Genomic DNA, 22,562 nt, shown 5'->3' on the forward strand with positions numbered 1-22,562 from the left:
ATCAGAGTAGGTTTCTTGTTCACTCCTAGTGTTCAGTACATATTGGCTGGGGGCTCCCTTTAGCCCCTACAGTGTGACCTGTAGGCCTTTGTAGGTGGTGCCAAAGTACCTCCAAACACCATTGCGCTAGGCTCAGCACCTCCAACACCGCATGGCCCAGAGTGAACTCATCACCTCCCCTAAACTGTCCCTTCTCTAACACTGCCCATTCTGGTTAACAGCATCACCATCTGGCTCCTGGTTCAACCGAAAACCTGAATCATAGTCTGCTCTCCTCCTCTTTTCTCTTGTATCCAAAACACCCTGTCAGTATTAACTCTCACTTAAATGTCATGGCTCTTTTTTCCTCCCTACCTGCACTGTCGCTGACTTAGCTGAGGCCTTGACGTTTCTCCCCTGGAACACTGCAAGAGCCTCCAGGCTGCACTTCCTGCTTCTCATCTTTCTTCCCTCTGATACACTTGCCACAGGGCTGTCTTAGTGCTTCTTCTTAATAAATGAGATCGCTGTACCCTACCTCCTAGTAAAAATCTCTGCTATTTTCTGCCTTGTTTATTGCACTGCTCTCCGGAGGAAGATGCATAAGATGATCTTTGTATTATGCCTTGGGCAGTATGAAATACTGGGTAATCTGAAAATACTAGGAACTCTGAAGGTTCCTTCCTCTACACAACAGCTTACTCTTAGAAAGCATCCTCTTTTATGCATTGATGTGAAAGTGATGTTCAAGAATATCACTATCCAACAGAAATGTCCCCGGTGATGATAACATTCTATATCTCTGTTGTCCAGTGTGGTTGCCACAGGCTACATGTAGCTGTTGATCTCTGGAAATGTGGCTAGTGTGACTGAGAAACTGTATGTTTAATTTTACTTAAGGTTACTAACCACAGAGAGCTAATGGCTAGCATAGTGGACGGCGCGGTTCCAGAATCTAAAAACAGCAACAACAAAAACCTGTGAGCTAAAATCTGAGCTTCAAAGGATAAGAAAATTCAAAAAGTGGGATATCTGATTCCTTGACTTCCATCCTAAGCCCTGGATGCTGAAAGGATGCTAGATCAATTACGGATCAGTAGCGCTCCCTGGCTCTCAGAAAAGAAAGACGCAAATCATTTGAGAATAAATGCCTCCAGTATTCCTGCAGACGAATATCAACCAACTCTGATTTTACAATAAAATATCACCAAACATACAATGAAATAAGCCACCATGAGATAAGGTCAGCAGAAATAAATAAACAAAACAGATTTAGAGCCCAAGATTTTCAGCTACTGGAACTATCATATGCAGAATGTAAAATAGCCATGTATGAAATGTTTTAAAAAAAAATAAAAAGTTAGAGTCCCCAAAACGAACAAGTGGTAAGACCATCATATATGATCGGGCATATCTGAAAGGGAACCAAACAGAAATCTTAGAAATGAGATATACAAGTATTGAAATTTAAAAATTGTTGAAATTATTGAATAGAGGGTTGAACATATTAGACACCACTGAAGAAGGAATTAATGAAATAAAAGATATGAAGAAGTAACTGAGAATGGAGTGTAAAGAAGAAGATGGAAAGTGTAAAAGGAAAATTAATAGATACATAACATAGAATAAGAAATTATGCATCTGGGATCCCTGGGTGGCGCAGCGGTTTGGCGCCTGCCTGTGGCCCAGGGCGCGATCCTGGAGACCCGGGATCGAATCCCACGTCAGGCTCCCGGTGCATGGAGCCTGCTTCTCCTTCTGCCTGTGTCTCTGCCTCTCTCTCTTTCTCTCTCTCTGTGTGTGACTATCATAAATAAATAAAAATTTAAAAAAAAAGAAATTATGCATCTATTTTAAGTCTCACAAGCAGAAAATACAGAAGATGGATGAGGGGCAAATTTGAAGAGACATGGCTGAGAAATTCCCAGAAGCAATGAAATGTGAAATACGAAAATCCATAGATTTTGAAAGCAGTCTTATGGAGCAGAACCAGACCCAAACAAAATTACAAAATAGAAGGTTTTCTCTTCTGCCCCTCCCATTCCTGGAAACGATTTTCTCATTTTCAAGGATCCTCTGCCACGCTTCCAAATGCCCAGCTTCCCCCACATTGCCCCCAGTCTATTCAAGTTTATTATCCACACACCCTCAACCAAACCAGCACCTTTCAAGATAGCAGAGAATGATAATGAAATAATCACATAAACCAGCCTGTGCTTATATATGTCCTTGCTAATGAGTTGCCTCTCCCATTAGATAATGCTTTAAAATAACTTGACTGGGGGCACCAGGGTAGCTCAGTAGTTGAGCGTCTGCCTTCAGCTCAGGTCATGATCCCCGGATCCTGGAATTGAGTCCCGCATCAGGCTCCCCGCAGGGAGCCTGCTTCTCCTTCTGCCTGTGTCTCTGCCTCTGTGTGTCTCTCATGAATAAATAAATAAAATCTTAAAAAAAATAAACTATTTTACAGGTGCCCCTTGAGGAGTGACACAATCTTGGGAATTCAAGGCAGTGCCAGAAAGAGATTAGAAAGAGAAAAAGACTCTAAGTGTCCTCGATACACCTTAGTTTGAGGGCCTGCCCAGCTGGATCCCTCCTAAGGTGGATGAGTGTCTAACTCACCCACACATTAAAAGAACTGATCTCATATTTTTTATCAAAATCAGGAGGATGGAAACCTGCGTCATGTCTCTCAGAGAACCCCCAGCCCATGTGTCATGGACACATGACCTCTTGGGCCAAAAACAGAGCTCCTGAGTGTGGCCTGGTTCCTCTTAGCCCTGGGCAAACGCTTTAGAGCAGCGCCTCCCCGTGGACAGCAGCTGGGAGGACGGCTGTGAAATGAAATTTTTTAATGACCTGGAGTTTGTGGCCAGGAAACTGGTTCAACCTGGTTTCCTCCCTAGGAGGCTCTGAAATATGAGACTCTTCTGATCTGAGTATTTCTTTCTTCCCACTATAAAAACAAAAAAAAAAATCTAAGACAATATCTAAGACAACCAACATACAGCATTCCTCCAGCCACAATTATCTGTTCAATGGGGAATATCTGTTCAACAAATACTGAGCACTTACTATGTACCAGACATTGGAGATGGAACATACAACAAAGTGGACGAGATCTCTGCCTTCATTCACCTTACACCAGGGTGAGGAGGAGGCAATATGTAAATAAACATATATATATTTATATACATTTCTTTTTTTTTTTTTAAGTAGGCTCCATGCCCAGCATGGAGCCCAATGGGGAGCTTCAACTCAAGACCCTAAGATCAAGATCTGAGCTGAGATCAAGAGTAGGACACTCAACCGACTGAGCCACCCGGGTGCCCCTGTATACATGTCTTTATAAATCTCTCTTCATGCAAGCATATACCCATGTATACATACATGCATGTGTGTCGTACACTTCCATATGTGCGTGTACATGCAAACATGTGCATGTGGCCACACTGGGGAATGGATGAGGGAAAAGAAAGACAAGAGACACTCCAGATAGAGTTGTGTTTCTATTACCCAAGGAGTTTGGATCAGGATAGTGGGTGAATTTGAAAGATATCAGGATGTAGTGATTGGCTGTGTGGGGAAAGGAGGAGAATCGTTGTGGAAATTGTGCAGTCCGGTTAGGACCTCTGGGTGATGGTACAGCCATATCACAAAGAAAGAGAACAGGGGGGATCCCTGGGTGGCGCAGCGGTTTGGCGCCTGCCTTTGGCCCAGGGCGCGATCCTGGAGACCCGGGATCGAATCCCACGTCGGGCTCCCGGTGCATGGAGCCTGCTTCTCCCTCTGCCTGTGTCTCTGCCTCTCTCTCTCTCTCTCTCTCTCTCTGTGACTATCATAAATAAATAAAAAATTTTAATAAAAAAAAAAAAGAAAGAGAACAGGGAAAGAGGGGCAGGTGAATTCAGCTTGGGGTGTCCGTGTGACATGTAGGTGTGCTCGGGGCGCGTGGATATTGGTGGCCGGAGCTCCGCAAGGAGGCCCCGCAGAGACGGATTGGGGCGCGGTCAGCGCAGAGCTCATGACCGAGGCCAGGTAATTGTCATCGGTAACCAAAGGCGCCCCGGACTGAGACGCTAAGGAACGTTAACACTTGGGGGGCAGGCAGGGGGACAGTGGAAGGGTGTTGCGTCTGGGCGGCAAAGAGAAGAGAGCACTTGGGGCACGTCCTGGAGAAGCAGGTGCAGGGCCTGGCGACGGAGCCTTCGAGCGGTTGCGGCAGCTGCCGGAGTCCCGGGCGGCAGCGTGACGAGCAGCGCCACCTCGTGGACGGTGCGCTGAGCAGCCGGGAGGGGGCCGCTTTCCTTTTTTTTTTTTTTTTTTTTTCCTTCTTTTTCTATCTATCTATCTATCTATCTATCTATCTATCTATCTATCTATTTATCTATTTATTTATTTATTTATTTATTTATTTATTTATTTATTTATTTATTTATTTATTTATTTATTTATGAGAAACACAGAGAGAGAGGCAGAGACACAGGCAGAGGGAGAAGCAGGTTCCACGCAGGGAGCCCGACGCGGGACTCGATCCCGGGTCTCCAGGATCGCAGCCTGGGCTGCAGGCGGCGCTAAACCACTGAACTCCCCAGGGCTGCCCAAGACCGATTTTCCTAACTGATAATCAATCACGTTGGATTGGGATTCGGACGAACCTTCAAGATATATTTTACAGAGGAAGCATAGGCCACAAGTGAGACTTCCCCATGACTTCCCCAGTGAGAGCGGGGACCAGTCGCTGGCTTCGGGGCTCCCAGGCCAGCGGCCTCATTACGCGGCGCTGCCTCCCAGGGACTGTGCAAGCCGAACACTGTCCCACCCAGACTGGGACCCAGGGGTCCCTGCCGTCTCCCTGCTCCTTAGGACAAGGTTTGGATCAAATCTGCGTTCCTCCCCTGCAGCATGTCCACTGCTTTCCCAAGGCCTGTGTAAATTCTCAGATACCCCGAGGTCCGGAATCTTCTTCTCCCGAATGCCCATCCTCAACGTGAACTCAGCCTTTGCATCAACCTTGACATGGACACAAACTCAGCCTATGGTGCCGGGGTTGAGATAACCACCAAAACCAGCCTCGCACTACCACCGACGATACACCCCACCCGAGGCCAACACAGAGACAAAGCACCACAAGGACGAGGAGCCCTTGTCTTGACAGTATTTTGACGATCCCACCGCATATCCCAGGTTTCCTTCTCTTTGTCTTCTTCCCTGACACTTTCAGGAGAAAGCAATTTTTTTTCCACATTGTCTTTGATAAACAGTGTGACCCTGCAATTAATCTGAGAGTAAAAAAAGACACCAGAAATGGTGAAAGATGGACAGACAGACACAGGCAGAGATGTAGCTATGTGAGGTCTTGACTTGGCTGCCAAACTGGTTTTATTTTATGGGTGGATCTTGAAAATAGTTCTATACGAAATCCATTTTCAAAACTAAAATTATCTTTTCAAATAGCATGACATCTGTGCACACTAAGCAAAATGTGAAAAATGAAAAAAACCTCCACGAAATGATTATCTGAGTATTAAAAGAAATAGCATAAATGTAAGCAGAATAATTATTGCATCATTTAAACAGTGTGGGAGAGGTACTGCTCTCCAAACCTGTGTCACAGGTTATTTTCTGACGAATGTCGTTTCTCAATAGGACTCATTTTTAATTCTTTCATAAAACTGGCAGAAATCTTCAAAGTTGCATTTTATGATGAATAAAATGGAAATTGTTGAAAAGATAGTCTTTCTACAGGTGGCAACGTAAGCTCAGAGCTAATTCTGCAGCAGGAGTGATATTTTCAATTCGAACTTTCTGTAGTTCCATACTAAAGCACCCAGCTCCAGGAGTGCCATAGCTGTGGTGTCTTTGCCTCAGAGAACATTTATCCTGCAACCCAAAACTTGTCAAGTAAGTTATGTCTATGATCTTTTTGAACACACCACTAAATTCAGATTGTGCAAAATGGAGGCCCTCATTTGTGTTCTATTCCTGTAAGAAAATAGAAATGTATAGAGAATGAAAATCCAAGTTCTATCCAAAGATTCTTTCCACAAGCTGAGATATTCTAAAGCACAGTCAAAACTAAATCTTACACACATTTGAGTGACTCTTGTTCTTAAATACATTCAGTTCCTCCTTTCTTCTTCCAAAATTAATTTAAATGTCCTCCTGGGGTATTATGCTGAGTGAAATAAGTCAATCAGAGAAGGACAAACATTATATGGTCTCATTCATTTGGGGAATATAAAAAATAGTGAAAGGGAGTAAAGGGGAAAGGAAAAAAATGAGTGGGAAATATCAGAAAGGGAGACAGAACATGAGAAACTCCTAACTCTGGGAAACGAACAAGGGGTGGTGGAAGGGGAGGTGGGTGGGGGGGTGGGGGTGACTGGGTGACGGGCACTGAGGGGGGCACTTGATGGAATGAGCACTGGGTGTTATGCTATATGTTGGCAAATTGAACTCCAATAAAAAAGATAAGTAAGTAAATAAATAAATAAACAAATAAACAAATAAATAAATAAATAAATAAATAAATAAAATGTCCTCCTGTCTGCAGGTTTTGTTTTCAATACTTGCAATTAGCTAAAGGCATCAAAAGCTGAGGTTTGGGGATGTTTTGATTAAGGACTTCCAGCTGATGGTAAACAAAATGCAACCAAAAGATAAAGAATTCATTTGTAAAAAAAAACAAGAAGAAAACCTTAAGACATGGGCATGAGGAGACCATGACTTGGTTTACAGCATAGTTCTTCACAGACTCAGCGAAAGAAGACATTGACCACCTCCATGTTCACCTCGGTCTGTACTTTCTAACTGATTAAGTTCTTTCCAGTATATCTCTTCACTGAGACAGAGGACCCAGCAGGCAAAGCATCCCCGGATGGGAACTGAAACTAACCCATCAAGCCATAAGGGCTGCCCTGAGCTGCCAAGACCCACTGTGATTGACCCCAAGACAATGATCAACCTGACCTTCACTGCCCCCTGCATCTACCCACCGACCTTTGTCCCACATTTTCCTTTATAAACCTAGAAGAATTTTTAGCACTGTGGAGACAGTCTTTGAGATCCTAGCCCACTGTCTTCCCTGTGTTGGCATCACTGAAATAAATTCCTTTCTTGTTTCACCAACCCTCGTCTCTTTACCTCTGGACTTTGTCAGCAGCAAGTGGCTGAATTTGGTCTGTTTGGAACCCCCGGACCCAGATGCGCTTCTGCGCCTGCACCTCAATTACAACAAGCATTTCCAAATTCCATCTGATGATGGCATCACAAAAATTCTGTAGTTACTGTGTGTATGTTTACAAATGTATAAATTTTTACAACTGCCACTTCTGTTTTGATAGAGCAGCACAGCATATTTTTGGAGACCATTATGAATTTTATGAACACCACACACAATTCAAGTCTGTTGCTTTCTCATGGGGTGTTTTTTTTTTTTTTTAATTTAGGAAAGAAAATTGTTTCCATTACAATATTGAGGTCCACCAAAATTTCTTTCTGTAATCACTACAAAAATGATTTTATCTTCAATGTTGAATGATTTAACTAAATTTACAATTGAGTTCATGTCAGATGTTTTTCATTTGATAAATGGAAATTCTCAAAGCTATGAAAGAAAAAAGACCCATGGTTGAAATTGACACAAATTATTTTCTATTTGAAACTCTTTGTGACACTGATACAAAGCTCACATCATGTAATTGGGGCATTCTTCTGCTTTTGGAACCAACATATCTCTAGCTGTTGCTTCACTTGGCCTCTGCGCACAAAAAACTTGGAACTGAAAACTTGTTCATTAATTTAGAAAAATAGTCACATGAATATGAATGAAAAATGACACTTCTGAAAGTGCTGCATAAAAAGTCCCTTCTCAATGTGGTCCATATATATTCAATGGAATATTACTCAGCCATAAAAAGAAGACCCTGCCTTTCAAGACCACATGGAACAGCCTTTGAGGTCATTATGCTAAGTGAGCTTAGCAGCTAACATTCTCTGGAGTTTCTCATACACCTTCCACCCAACCCCCTACCTCTCTGCTTTGCATATACTATTCCCTCCCTTGTTTTCCTCACCTGAGTAATGCCTGCTGATCCTTAAAACTCAGTTCAAGGCACCTGGGTGGCTCAGTTGATTAAGTGCCTTCTGCTCAGGTCATGATCCCAGAGTCCTGGGGTCAAGCCCCACATTGGGCTCCGTGCTCAGCGGGGAGCCTGCTTCTCCTCCTGCCCCTCCCCATGTTCTCTCTCTCTCTCTCTCTCTCTCACAAAAATAAATTTTTAAAAATCTTTAAAAAATAAATTTTAAAAAATAAAAGTAAAACTCGTTCAGATGCTGGAGGATCCCTTCCAGCACCTGGGCTGGAAGTCCTCCATCTGTGCTAAGACCCTCTACCCTATCCTAGCCAGTTGCTTATTTCCAACATGACTGTGGCCTCTGCGTCTTATTCATACTTTTCATTCCCCACGTTTTGACCAGTGTTTAACACAATTGTTTATCAAATGAGTAAATGAACCATTGAGTTAATGAAGATTTTCTTGATGACTTTGTGGACAAGATGGTGGCAGGAAATGGTAGCCCACTTCAGTGGTTTCATAGTCAGGTGAGCAGCAGTCTTGCCTATTGGATACTCAATACAATTTTTAAAAAGAAGAAAGAAATTCATTATTGAGCCTGATACACTTAAAATTATTGAAAATGGAAGTGTCAAGCCTTTTCACTGCCTATTGTAATTCCATCATTAGTGCTTGTGTTCCCACTGGGATTAATTTTATGGCAAAGAGAATGACGCTCAGGATGGCCCCACATTCCCCAGCTCAGGCAGGCTGACTCTCGGGCCAGCAACTTGGCGATGATGCCTTGCCAGGAATGGGAAAACCTGTTCTCTACCTGGAAAGCCATTGACCTAATTACCCTACCCATTTAGTTTTTGCTTTCTCCTCAGTCAGCAAAGAATAAGAATTAAGGACAGGGGAACACAGCTCATCTCAGTTCCCCATGACCTACCTTCAGCATTTGGTCAAACTTAGTAATCAAAACCAGGCTCTTGGGAAAGGAAAGAGGACCCATTTACTAGCATGCAGGGCATGAAGTGCTGAGCTCCTGCAGTGTCCGAGCTTGGTCCTTTGGCATAAAACTCCCTTTATCCATGCATTTTTCCCTAAAAAGTGATAGAACTGAAGATGGTGATGGTAAGAACCCCTTTTGGACAAAGGCTAACCGAGGATGGGGCCAGGGTGAAACCAAAAAGCTGAGTCAGGTCTCAACTGGTAGGCACAGCAAGCAGGATGCTCATTGCAACTAGTGCTTGACATACATACATTTAGGCTGTTTCTGTCTCTTAGCTGTTTTGAATAGTGCTCCAGTGAACTTAGGAGTGCAAATACCTCTTTGAGATCCTGATTTCACTTCTTGTGCATAAATCCCCAGAACTGGGATTGCTGGATCATATGGTAGTTCTATTCTTAATGTTTTGAGGAGCCTCCACACTGCTGCACCGTTTTACATTCCCACCAACAGTGTACAAGGGAAAATCCATCTACTTCTAATTGGCCTAATTTTACATAAGGATCGTCATCTTAACAAAGTAAAATATTGAAGTGGTGATGATGTTATCAGCAATGGTAATTATAAGGGAAATAATGATGACGTGATGATGCTTTCATTTCTTTTGTACATTTCACCAAGTACTGAACAGGGCCACTGTTGGCCTGGACAGCACCTCTGTGTGAATTCAGAAGAGGTGACCCTTCCTCAGACTGATGCAGCCCCACACCCTGGTGCATTGCTATGTGAATGGAAGCCCAGCTTGCTGTCAGCCCCCTACCCTCTCACTAGGGTGCCCTTGTGCAGCTATCAACCTATACAACCACATGCAGTGGCACTCATGTAGGGGGCATGCAAATGAAGGGGAAGAGACAGAGTAGTCTGTAGGAAAAGAGCCAAGTCTTTGTTATAAGTAAGAAAAACAAAACTATGTAATGTTGGGGAGAAGCAGCTGGTTTCATTGCCTTAACACTTTTTTCCTGCCTCAGTAACTTCCTTTCTGGGACTACTGGAGAAGAATCATTTGACCACTAATGTGAGGTCCTAGAATTGGCATGAAGTCTTCGCCTCAGGTGTTTCTGTCCCCTGCCTAAGTGGGGGGCCAAGAGCAATAATAGCCCTTCACCTTGGGAAGGCCAACCTTGGTTCCCAATGTCAAAGAGAAGAGTCAGCTCAGGTGGACCCTTGACCATGCTCTTGAGGCTGGAGGTGGTGGTTGGGTCTACATAGATGGATGAGTGAGGACTGGCTCAGGTAGAGAAGCTCTGTCTTGGCTCTAGGGGATTTACTGCCATCAGTAGGAATCTCAGTGATCATTGAGATAAAGTCTCTCTCTTGTATTCAAGTAGCACCTGAGCCCTTGAAGGGGTGATTGGCTCTGATATTGGAACCCAGGCTTCCTGCTTCCCGTGCCAGTGCTCTTTTCTCAGCATCCACCTGGAACCTGATTTTTCTCCTTAACTGGAGTCTGGATTTTTATCCTCAATTGGATGTCCTGGGTAAGTTTACTTTTCCTAAAACTTGCACCATGAAACAATAGTCCTCCAAAATAGAGTGTAACTAGCAGGCTTAGGGTCACACAAATTTAAGGGGCAAGGCTCCCCCAGAGAGTTGCCATACCGACTTCTCAAACGCTTAGAAAGTACTGCAGAACCTGTTTAACTTTGTTCAACACAACATATGCATGACTTTTTAAGCACAGATTCCTATTTTCATAGCAGCTTCTCACCCCCACAGAGCTATTGACCTCCAGACTCATTTCAGAAATATTAATTTAAGTCAGCAAAGATGGCTTTGTTAGTTCTAAGAGACGGCAAAACAACCCAAGCACCTGAATTACCTGCCCAATCAGATGCTCTTTTCCCATCAATCAAAAGTATGTATTATTATTTTTTTAAGATTTTATTTATTTATTCATGAGAGACACAGAGAGGCAGAGACATAGGCAGAGGGAGAAGCAGGCTCCCTGCAGGGAGCCCGATGTGGGAATTGATCCCAGGACTCCAGGATCAGGACCTGAGACAATAGCAGATGCTCAACCACTGAGCCACCCACGTGTCCCCCAAAAGTATATATTAATATTTACTATTGGTAGGAGGCCCAAAGGAACGGTAGAGACAGGCAGGGCTCAGTCCAAGCTACGCGGGTCTGACAAGGCTCCTCAAAGGTGGTGAGTTCTAGTGACACATCTGTACCTATCTCATCTCTAATGGAGAACAGCACCATCTACTCATTCTGTTCCAGGACCTGGGTGAGGAGCAGTCATTTACTCTTAGTAGCACACTTTGATCCCCTCCTTGAAAGCTCTCACATACTGGAGGCACTTTGTGGGGCAGAGGATGGGAACGGAGACAGACGCCTTGGAACAGGGATACGCCCATCAACTAAATCCTCTGCAGGTGGGGTGGGGCTGAGGGCAAGAATGCTGCAGAAGCAGTTTCAGGTAAGAGCTAAAACTACAACAGAGAAGCCTTTCAAATCTGGTGTGAAGAGCAAGCAAAGGCCATACACGTGACCGATATGACCCCCGAGGAAAGAGCTCCGAATTTTTAAAAAATATATTACATGGAAACAAATGTTTGAAAAGTAAACGTTGCTAGAAGCTTTGCTCCCTATGTAAATCCTCAGCTAAGGTTTATCTTTACCTACATTCATTTGCCTTATATTTAATACAATATTTCATCTTTAACAGAAAGAGAATAAAATCTGCCCTTCAGGGTAAATGATTGAATTCATCAAGTAAAAATTTGTAATGGAATCAAATGCATTGTGATTCAAAATAGGGGCTCTGGAGTCCCCAGAGCAGGGATTTCCATCCTCGCAACACAGTTTACCAGCCACACGTGTTCAGCAAGCTTGTTCACGTCTTGGAAACCTCAATTCCTTTCCCCTCAAGCTGGTCCTCAGGATTGTTGTGGAAGCTGAATTACAATACATGCCATGGTTAGCCTGGTGCCCAGTTCATAAATGGCAGTGGGGTTGATAAAAGTCATAATTGAAAAAATAATCATTAATAATAATTATTTAATAATAAGAATACTAGTAACACCCTACCAGCATTGTTTTATATTATAATGTACTACTACCATAATTACCGTAATAATTATAATAATAGTAATACTAATACCAATAAAGGATAGGAACGGGGGAGAACCACTTTGGAAAACTGGCTAAATATTTGCATATGGCTCAATAATCCCATTTCCCAAGTCTGTGTGTGTCTAAATACATCAAAGCTACCTTGCCTCACTGGTACAGTTGGAATCTAGCACTATTTTTATGTGCCCACCTTGTACCTGGCCATGGCAAGGTAGCTCTGGCATGGGCCCCACAGCCCTGGACACAGACGTCATCAGGCCGCCTGGTGCTGGGCCTGCTGTGCAGCCATGGAATCTGGGCTCCTGCTCTTTCCTTCCAGGTCCACCACACTGAGCCTCGCATACAGCACCTCGTTTTTCTTACATACACAATGAGTCTGTGCTTCTCCCTTGTGGGCTCCCTGCCTTCTCTCTGTCTTTCCCCATCTGGACTAAAGCTCCAGGCCTTTCTGAAATCCCTCTTCCTTGTCACTGTGTTCCAGACCCATCCATCACAGCAGAGAGATGCTACCCTGCCAACAAATGCCTCTGTTTGCCTCTGCAGCTCCACAGGGCAGGAGAGAGGCCTTGCTGCTCCCGGTGTCCTGATGGGGACCAGCGCAGGGACCAGCCGAGCAGTTTTGTCTTGCCCCGTGTTCCTGGAGGACAGAGACAGACTTTGCTTTGGCAACACTGAGTGGCCTGAGGTCCCATGTGATGCACGAGTTGATGCAAAGCCATCCAGGGGAGACTGCCTGGGGTCCAAGGGCCATAAGTCACAGGAGAAGGAGTGTAGTCTTTGGGGTCAGACAGAGCTACGAACATACTCTGTTGACCACCAGTTTGGAGGCTTTACGCAATTCTTCTGAGCCCATATTTCCTCCTAAAATACATGGTCATGGCCCCTAACTCCAGGGTTACTGTGAGAAGAAGTAAATGTAGTAACATCCACAAAGCCCCTTGGCCTACACCACCTGGCCCATAAAAGATGCTCTATAAGTGTACCAAACTGAGCCCGTTGCATCTAGGTTGGGTTGACAAGAAAAGGACCCCTAGGATAAGACAAACATCTGGGAACTCCAAAATAGAGACGATACAGAGGAGAGAGGAAGTCTTCAGGCACGTGAGGGGGGCACCTGTCACCAGCTAAGTGCCGGGAGGAGATGGTGGCATCGAGGTCAGAGCTCGAGCTCTCGACTCCATCTGCAGGGGTTCAAATCTGGCCATCAGCTGCCACCAGCTCCGTGCCCCTGCCCTGACTACGCATCCATCCTCATTTATAAAACAGGGTTGCGATTTCCTCCTCATATGGTTGTTGTGATGATTAAGTGAGTAACTGGTTTATTGGCGAACTAGGCTGGGCAGGTGCTGGGGAAATGGCACTGTCCACTCAAGTCCACGCTGCCACACCGTCCCCTGCCTTGGACCTAAGCCCCTAAACCACATGCCCTAGACAAACACCTCTCCCGTCACTTTCATGCATCCATAAAGACATTTTCAGAAATGAAAAAGCCCTGAATTCTTCTCAATCAGAGCTTCAGACCCTCTTTTGATTGAAAGCTTCTCCATCTACCACTGCTGGGGTCTGGTTCGGGCTCACCAACCCACAGGAGAAGGAAGTGGAGGTGGGCGCCCCTGACATTTACTCACCCTGCTCTTCTGCTCCTCCTTACAATGCCCCAGTTGGGGGACAAGGGGAGGAAGGGGGGGACTTTGCCTCACTGGTACAGTTGGAATCTAGCACAAGAGGCACCAAATGCTGCCTCTTTCTCACAGGATGCTCTGGTGGGCTCTTTGGAGACCACACACCCTCACTGGGCAGAGCTTTTGAGCAGAGTCTCAAAATACTCAAGCCTGGCTCCCAGCCCATCGCACTGCAGCTGACCCCAGGCACCCACCCAGCACACCCTCTGCAGCTACTTCTCTCTGCTCCGCTTCAGGGACCCCCCCTAACCCGCATCTATCTGTCCTGTAGATAGGGTCCCAGCTCTCTCAACCTTGGTGCTGTCAGCATTGAGTGGGCATTCTTTGCCCTGGGCCTGTTCTGGACAAATGTTGAGAATTCTTAACCATAATGTAATGTCCCCTTGGGGACAGAACTGCCCCTAGTTGAAAACCAATGGATTAGAGTCTCCCAGGCAAGAGTTAATCAAAAGTGTCTGTGGTTTCCAAATTCCAGGAGACACTTTCAGCTCCCTGAACACTTGGCTTAAAGAGGCACTCACCCCTCCCCTCCTCTAAATACTCACTAGACCTTTTCGTGATCATCCCACACTTTCTGTTTCTCGTAGCCAAGAGGGGATGATGAGCCAAGAGTGGCCAAACCTGGTTTGGGTCTCACACACACACACACACACACACACACACACACATACACCTCCCCCCTGCAACCCTGCACAAATGGTTGTTTTCTTTTTGGTGGGTTGGGGAGCATTTGTCACTTTTTGTGCTCAACGATGATCACAACTGGGGACACACTCTATTCAAGCACAGCAGCGGGACAGGAAAAGGCATGCTGAATATTAGGTCCAGGGATAGCATAACTGATTTTTAAAAAAACCTACATTGAGGAAAATGTACTTACAAATATTTTGAGCATATGCAGCTTACTTAATAAAATTAGATTTTGAGGCTGGGCCTGAACTTTTCCACTGGATAAAAGTTCTATGTCCTCCTGCCAGGCCTCTCGCTTCATTGCGTACTTTGGCATAAGTGGTAAGTCATCCCAGCACCCTCTGGTCCTCTGGTCCTCTCCCATAGCATGAAAGGGAATGTGGGGAGGGGGGAAGCCAGCCCAGTGGGCAGGAAGAAAGGAAGACAAGGGAATAAGGACAGTAATTATTCTTACTCCTTTTTATTTTCCATCAGTCACCTCGAAAAGCATCTACATACAGGAATGCTTTTCTAAATGATGGCTTGGTTTCCATTTCAAAATAGCAAATCTGGTGTCAGGAAAAACATAAGACATGTAGCTCGATAATATTTTATTGTCAGGAGCATAAAAGAAATTCAGTATTGAACCTTCAGAGCAAGAAAAGAATCGAACCTATTTACAATGAGTGCCAGAGAAGACATAGGCGAAATCTTCAGCACATGTGCTCTTTTGGTAGCGAATGAACCTGTGTACTTGCAGCATAGACAACGTAACAGACCAACTTCACAAATGACTACAAATGTAAGTTCCTAACTAGCTATGCGCCGTAACTAACCCCAAACACACGTGTCAAGGCAGTGAGAAGACTCCAATTGCTGTTGTTCTGTTTTCCAAAGGCACGATTAGCTCCTTTCCCCTTCCCACTATCTCATTAGATGAAGGGACAAGTTCCTTCAACACCCAAAACTCTCTTTCATCAGCTACTCTAAACACCCCCGCATGCTTGAAGTCCCTGATTGTCAGACACCCAAAGCCTTGTTAGGCCTGTCAGCCTTCCCTGCCACGCGGTGGCCTGCCACCCACCAAGAGACCAGGTGGATGTTTGGTCTAAAGTGGATTTTTAATAAAACCTAACCTCCCCTCAAGGTGCTGCACTTCAGCTACTATACTGCAATTCCCTTCCAACATTTCAAGAAGTTTTGAAAACAAAAAGATTTTTCATAAGCTGGTGGCACAGTTGTTTGGCAGTAAAACCTGACACTTATGGGCTTCTCAGTGTCTTTACCCATTTTGTGTGAATATTCTTTGTTTCCTGGCAGAAATATTAAGGTGTCGGTTTCTAGGGTGCTGTCCCAGACTCTATCAATGAAGTTCCTTCCATAATAGTATGTGCAACATGTTAGCTTTCTAAAATCCCAAAAAGTCAGAGTTGGAAGAAAACACAGGTACCAGAGTTTAAGCAAAAAGAGCTGCAGACCTACAGCAGCCTGAACATGTGCCCGAGTTTCACTGGAGCCAGGAAAGATTTGTGGATCCCATGTGCCAGTTTCTATAGCCTTTCAGGGAAGTGAGAATGTCTAGAACATTCTGCATCCCAGTGAAGGAAGGCGAAGCTTTAAAATCCTCTAGATCCTCCTTACCAGAATTTTCGTTGTGGAAGACTGCACTCCTGCCCATAACCCTAGATACTTCGGCCAGTAACAGATACATATTTTTCCTCTAAGGTAACTCCTTTCCATTTAAAGAACTGCGTTTTATGTGGGGTGATGGGGGGAGAATAAAAGAAAGGATTGGAATAGAAGGGCTTATTAATGTGAGGGCTACACATGTCAAGTACCAGCTGCTTCCTGATCCAGTAATATGAACAATTTATTGTATTTAGAAAGTGATTCTTTGGATGCAGAGTTTACAGAAAAGTTAGGTGGGACTTAACCTGGGCTCTGCCACTTAAGGAGAACAGAACTTGCCAAAGAAAATGATGTTTCGCGTTTTGTTGTGCCTGATGATGTAAATAAATGGGTGGTCGGCATTGAATTCATCCTTGTGTTGAAGGATTCGTGATCCTGGCACCTCTATGGAATCCCCACCATCTTCAGTTATCTCTAAGCACACTCTGTGAATAACATTGGAGAGGGCCACTCCCTTGGTCTCTGACATTCCAGAAAAATCAGATGTATTCTCATTAAATATATTTTTCAGCCCTAGGTTTTCCAGACTAGCTTTGGGATCAATGATCTTTTCCACCTTAAACTTGGGAATGGAGAGTTTGACTTTGGCATTGGCCATGGTGCTGGGATTGGTCCACTGCAAGAGCGTCTCAGAGTTGAGCTGTTGTTCAACCTGCAGGACCAAAAGGAGAGGAAATTATTTTTGTATTCATAGTAGTAAAAGATCCTGTTTGATTGAAAACAGAAAGTGAGGGGCACCTGGGTGGCTCAGTGGTTGAGCTTTGGCTCAGGTCATGATCCCAGAGTCCTGGGATCCAGTCATACATCGGGCTCCCTGTGGGGAGCCTGCTTCTCCCTCTGCCTGTGTCTCTGCCTCTCTCTGTGTCTCTCATGAAAAAATAAATAAAATCTTAAAAGAAAAAGAAAGAAAGAAAGAAAGAAAGCAAGCAAGAAAGAAAGAAAGAAAGAAAGAAAGAGAGAAAGTGCCATTGTGAGCCTAGTTTTGAAGCAGTGCAGATGGACCATCGAAAATGGAGTCAACCCTGCAGTTTGGGTATGTGACTAGTTTCCCTTATCAAAGATGCACCCAGCCCTCCAGCACTGCTCTTCTGCACCCCACCCTCCAACAGTGGTCCGTTCAAACTAAAATGTCTGAGGGCATTTCTTTGAAGCTGTAGAGTAGAAACAAATGCATGGGTGATGATGTTGCATAAGTAATAGACAAATGAATATAAAATTAGAAGGGTTTCTATACAGACTATTTCTTGAATGTTTATTTTAACTTCTCTACTAGGAGATCCAGAATACTCATGTCCTTGGCATGGCATCAAAATTAGTAACTCAAATTAAAGCTAAAGTGACTCTTTCTAAAATGAGAACTTGAACTGTCTATGGTCATTTTTGAAGACGAGGGGTGATGAATGCATCCATTTCAGCTGGTGATTTTAGAAATGAGAGATATGCAATGACGCATAAAATGGTTTAGTCATAAAATTCATCATTGAGCAAATCTTAGATTGCTCCTTGCCCTGCCAACCTTCCCATTGGCTAGAGGAGAAATGCCTGTACGACAGAAAATGACAATACCCTGACTATTAGAAAATGACAATACCCTGACTATTACTCTATCATGGGGCATCTCTGCATTGAAGTTACTCACCTGAAACCCATAAAAATTAGTAACACGGCAAGATCATGGACTGGGCACAAGTTTGTTTGTTTTGTTTTCAGTCGGGGAGGGAACCATTGGATTCTCTTGTTCATCTATGGGTAGTTATGTTTTCAGTGACTACAGTTTCATCTACAACAAGTTATTAGGACCAAAAGATTGACATAAGTGACTAGAATTTTGGAGCCAAAAAGTATATTCTCTTGCCCACGTACTATCTGGAAATGATGAGAGGGAAGAAAATTCACCCATAACTCAAAAAGACTACTCAGAGGGGGGAAAAAAAGCTTTTTGCTCCTCCATTATATATGTGTTATGAGTCAAATTGTACATCCCCCCCCCCAAAAAAAAAAAAAACAAATTCATATATTGAATTCCTAACTCACAGTACCTTAGAATGTGACCTTATGTGGAAACAGGATCCCTATGGCTGTCATTAAGACGCATTCATTAGGATGAGCCCTAACCTGATATGACCGGTGCCTTTATACAAAGGAAAATTTTGGACACACACACGAAGAAGAGTCATGTGAAGACAGGCTAATATTGAAGTGAAGTATCTACAAGCCAAGGAATGTCAAAGACTGCCAGCTCATCTCCAGAAGCTGGGGAAGAGACATAAAACAGCCTCCCTCACAGCCCTCAGCAGGAACCCAGGCTGAGCTCAGATTTCTAGCCTCTGAAACTGAGAGAGAATAAAGTCCTGTTGTTTAAGCCACTGAGTTTGTGGCAGGTCATTATGGCAGTCCCAGGAGACTACCGCTACACATATTCTTGAATTTCCCCGAGACCCAAGAGATCAGTTTCTTCCATTCTGTACTTTAATCAGAAAAAAACTGGCATGAAGGTGTTTCCCAAAAGGGAAAGTGCAAGGATTGTAAAAGAAAAGAGACCAACACATGGAATAGAGTGAGAAAGAGAAAGATCAGTGAATAAAAGAGCAAAAGAGCAACGAAGTTCAGTGACGGATAAAGTGCAACAATCACTAAAGCAGCAGGCAGGTCAGAGACTGACTCAGATCTAGACTGTCCCCCGGAAAGTCAAGGGGGAACTGAAGCATGACTGGAAACAAAGCAGGTGACCTCTGGGTCCTTCAAAGAGCCCATCCTTCTCCCTGGCCTAAGGCAGAGGCCCAGGTGAAGGGGAGCTGGGAAGGCTGGGAAGGGGGGCTGGGGGTAGGGGGGGCAAGGGGGGATAGGTAGGTGTCCAGGATAGCTGGATGGGGCTGCCAGCATAGAGGGGAAGCTACAGCACCATTCACAAGTAAATGAACCTCTATTTAAACCTTGTGCCTCTAATAACCTACACAAAGGATGAAGCATAATAAAATCTCATATATGTGTATGCATTAAAAGAGCTTCTCAGGGGCATCTGGGTGGTTCAGTGGTCTGAGTGTCTGTCTGTCTTTGGCTCAAGTCATGATCCCAAGGTCCTAGGACTGAGTCCCGAGTCAGGCTCCCCACAGGGAGCCTGCTTCTTCCTCTGTCTGTGTCTCTGCCTCTCTGTGTGTTGCTCTCATGAATAAATAAATAAAATCTTTTTAAATTTAAATTTAAATTTGAAAAAAATAAATAAAAGAGGTTTTCAAAACCTGTAGAATGTATGACACAAAGAGTCAACCCTAAAGCAAACTGCAGACTCTGAATAATGTGTTGAGAATTGGCTCATCAGTTGTAACAAATACCACACTAATGCAAGACACTAATAACAGGTACTGGAGGCTAGATTTAGAACACAGATTCCAACTTCCTGGGCTCAGGTTCCAATTCTACATGCCACTAACAAGTTACATGACCATGGACCAGTCACCCCTCCCCTGCTGTGCCTCAGCATCTTTGGTCAACAATAGCCCAGGGATAGCTTCTGATGCATAGATGAGAAACCAGTGAGCAGGTGCATATGGGGCTTCACAGCTCCTGGCCCATCACAAGTGCCAAGTAAATGTTGACTGTTTTAATATTAAAGACAAAGGGAAAGCACCACAGACCCTTGGAGATGACGGAGCAAGTGACGTGTAAGGCAGGGAAGTGTCACAGCCACACACAGTGTGGCCCATATGGCTCCATGTCAAGGCAGGTGGAGCCTTCACGTTGAACACTCGCCTCCCTCCTCACCTTCTCCAGGCCTGTGGACTCATCCTCCACATCCTTGGGTAGCAGAATGAGCATGCTCAGGTGCTTATTTTGGAAGGGAAGCTCTATGATCTTACAATTGATACCATCAACGTTGCCCATACAGAACGTGGCCTCCATACTCATCATCTGCACTGGTTTGGTGTCCGTCTGTAAGAGGAGAAATTTGGACCATTTGCTTTTCAAGTGACACAAGCATAAATACACACACACACACCAGACATTTGTTCTTGTTATAGTTTCAGACCATTATGGTCCAATCCCTCACCTGGACCCAAACCATCACAGACTAGCCCCTGGAGAGTTAATGACTTTCTTCAAAATGTCATTCACATGCCTAATTTCAGTGTATTTCAGGAATGATACATAATACTGTACTTGCTTATATAAAACATTAAAATAAGACAATATGACTGAAAATACAGGCAAACTTAGACTTCATCTTCATAGATCTCATCATTACAAGCTCTATAAATCATTCCTGGTGGAGCTGACTTGTAAGTAAGTTCTAGTGCCAACCATGAATCTACTTACGCAGCTCTTCCTACTAGAATCCCTAATAGAGAAAACTCAGCATACAGCAGGACGACCATCACATTTGTTTTGTCCCCTGGTCCCCTTTGGTTTTATTGCCCTCTTTCTGTACAACTACCCACACTGATCTGAGCAGATGCCTGTGATCCCGGATCCTGGGATCGAGTCCTGCCATCAGGCTCCCCACAGGGAGCCTGCTTCTCCCTCTGCCTGTGTCTCTGCCTCTGTCTCTGTGTCTCTCATGAATACATAAATAAAATCTTTAAAAAAAAAAAAGAACCTTGGGTTTTAGCCTCAGATATGACATAAACAGATGCTGTGATCTTGCTTGTGAAGTCACTTCACATCTCTGGGCCTCAGCTTCCTTGTCAGTAAAATGAGGGAATAGGACATATCCGAATGATCATTACTTCTGGGAAAGAAGAGAGGACATGGGAGGGGGCTTCACAGGGCAAGTGCATCTGTTGCTATATTTTTTTCTTTAAAATATCTGAAATAAGCAAGGCAAAAATCTAAAGATTCACAAAGCTGGTTGTTGGGTACATTGGTGTTTGTTTTATTATTTTCTATAATTCTCTGCTTGAATTATTTCATAATTTTCTAAATGGGAATATTAAGTTACAGAATTCTCTCTAAGTCCCTTCCAGCTCCAACCCATTCCATAACTCTCAAAAAAGGCCTTTAGAGACGCCTCGGTGGTTCAGCAGTTGAGCATCTGCCTTTGGCTCAGGGCGTGATCCTGGATCCTGAGATCGAGTTCTGCATTGGGCTCCCTCCGAGAAGCCTGCTTTTCCCTCTGCCTATGTCTCTGCCTCTCTCTGTGCGTCTCTCATGAATAAGTAAATATTTTTTAAAAGGGGGGGCTTTAGAGCCCAGGCTTTTCTCTCCAGGCTTTTCCTTCTCTCTGTCCCCATTAATATCTGACTTTGTGTCTCTGCTACAGAGAAGTCTGATTTTCTGAAGGAAAATTAATTCATACTAAAGAGTAAGAGACTGATAGTAATTTAGTGTAACTTCTTATTTCGATCTATACCTCCTATAGGATATTTGCCTGTTAAGTGAATCTCTTTTAGGGGAAATTTCAAACTTCTTATCAGGCCTAGGGGAGAATATTGCAATAAAACTTTTATCTGGGATCTTCAAATGAAGATTCCCCAACACCTCTTTCAAGCAGAGCTAGACCATATTTTACTTTGTGTAATACTTCTATTTCAATACATGTTACATAGTTAGAATATTTACTTATGTGACTGTCTTCCCACTCCCCCCGCCCCTGCCCAACTAGACTATAGTCAAAGCAGAAACCATGTTTTATTTTCTTGGTATATCCCAGCACGTAGTAGTTGTTCACCAAATATTTGGTCAATAAATAGTTGAAGATTTAATTCTATGTACAACCAAAAACAGAACTGTGGTAGAAAAACATACTGCTTTTGAAATTAACTGCTAATTTTTCCATTTATTTCTCTTTAAGTAGATACAGATTTGTCTAAAAATCTCCATCAATTAGCCTGCTAGTCATATGAATTTGCATACTGTTGTGGCCACCAAACACCATCATCTATTTCACTTATCAGCACTAAATACGGACACAATAATCCCATTTTCTGAAACATAAATTGAGAGACCTATCTTCTGAGCACAGGACTAAGTAAAGACTATTCCAAGAAATGTGTGTGTGTGTGTGTGTGTGTGTGTGTGTGTGTATTCGCCTTGTATGAATAGGCACTATACTAAACTTTTAATAACACAACTTCACCAATTTAGCCTACCTTAAAGGAGACACCAGGGAACCTGCGGGGAGGGGGGGGAAGGTTTAGTAACTTCACTGGAAGAGTTCAAGGGCTACAAAAGCAATGCAGTCTTTATGTTCTGTCTCCCTTTCTGATATTTCCCACACATTTCTTCTCCCTTCCTTTATATTCCCTTTCACGTAAAGACTGCTAACTCTGGGAAACGAACTAGGGGTGGTAGAAGGGGAGGAGGGCGGGGGGTGGGAGTGAATGGGTGACGGGCTCTGGGGGTTATTCTGTATGTTGGTAAATTGAACACCTATAAAAAATAAATTAAAAAAAATTTAAA

General features: G+C 43.9%; 1 protein-coding gene across 4 annotated transcripts in view; it reads right to left on the bottom strand.

The window, feature by feature from the left end:
- Positions 1 to 14,942: 14,942 nt before the first annotated feature.
- The window catches only part of SERPINB5 (serpin family B member 5), a 77,480-nt gene continuing 69,860 nt past the window's right edge, over positions 14,943 to 22,562 (bottom strand). For all 4 annotated transcript variants that reach the window (XM_072821240.1, XM_072821260.1, XM_072821272.1 and 1 more), the window contains 2 exons: positions 19,929 to 20,096; positions 14,943 to 16,818 (listed from right to left, as the gene is read on the bottom strand). In XM_072821240.1, coding sequence (XP_072677341.1) covers positions 16,426 to 16,818; positions 19,929 to 20,096 — 561 coding nt within the window. In that variant the 3' untranslated portion in view covers positions 14,943 to 16,425. The remainder of the gene's footprint in view (positions 16,819 to 19,928; positions 20,097 to 22,562) is intronic.

Source organism: Canis lupus, chromosome 1 (assembly GCF_048164855.1).
Source record: "Canis lupus baileyi chromosome 1, mCanLup2.hap1, whole genome shotgun sequence".
Classification (NCBI taxonomy): Eukaryota; Metazoa; Chordata; class Mammalia; order Carnivora; family Canidae; genus Canis; species Canis lupus.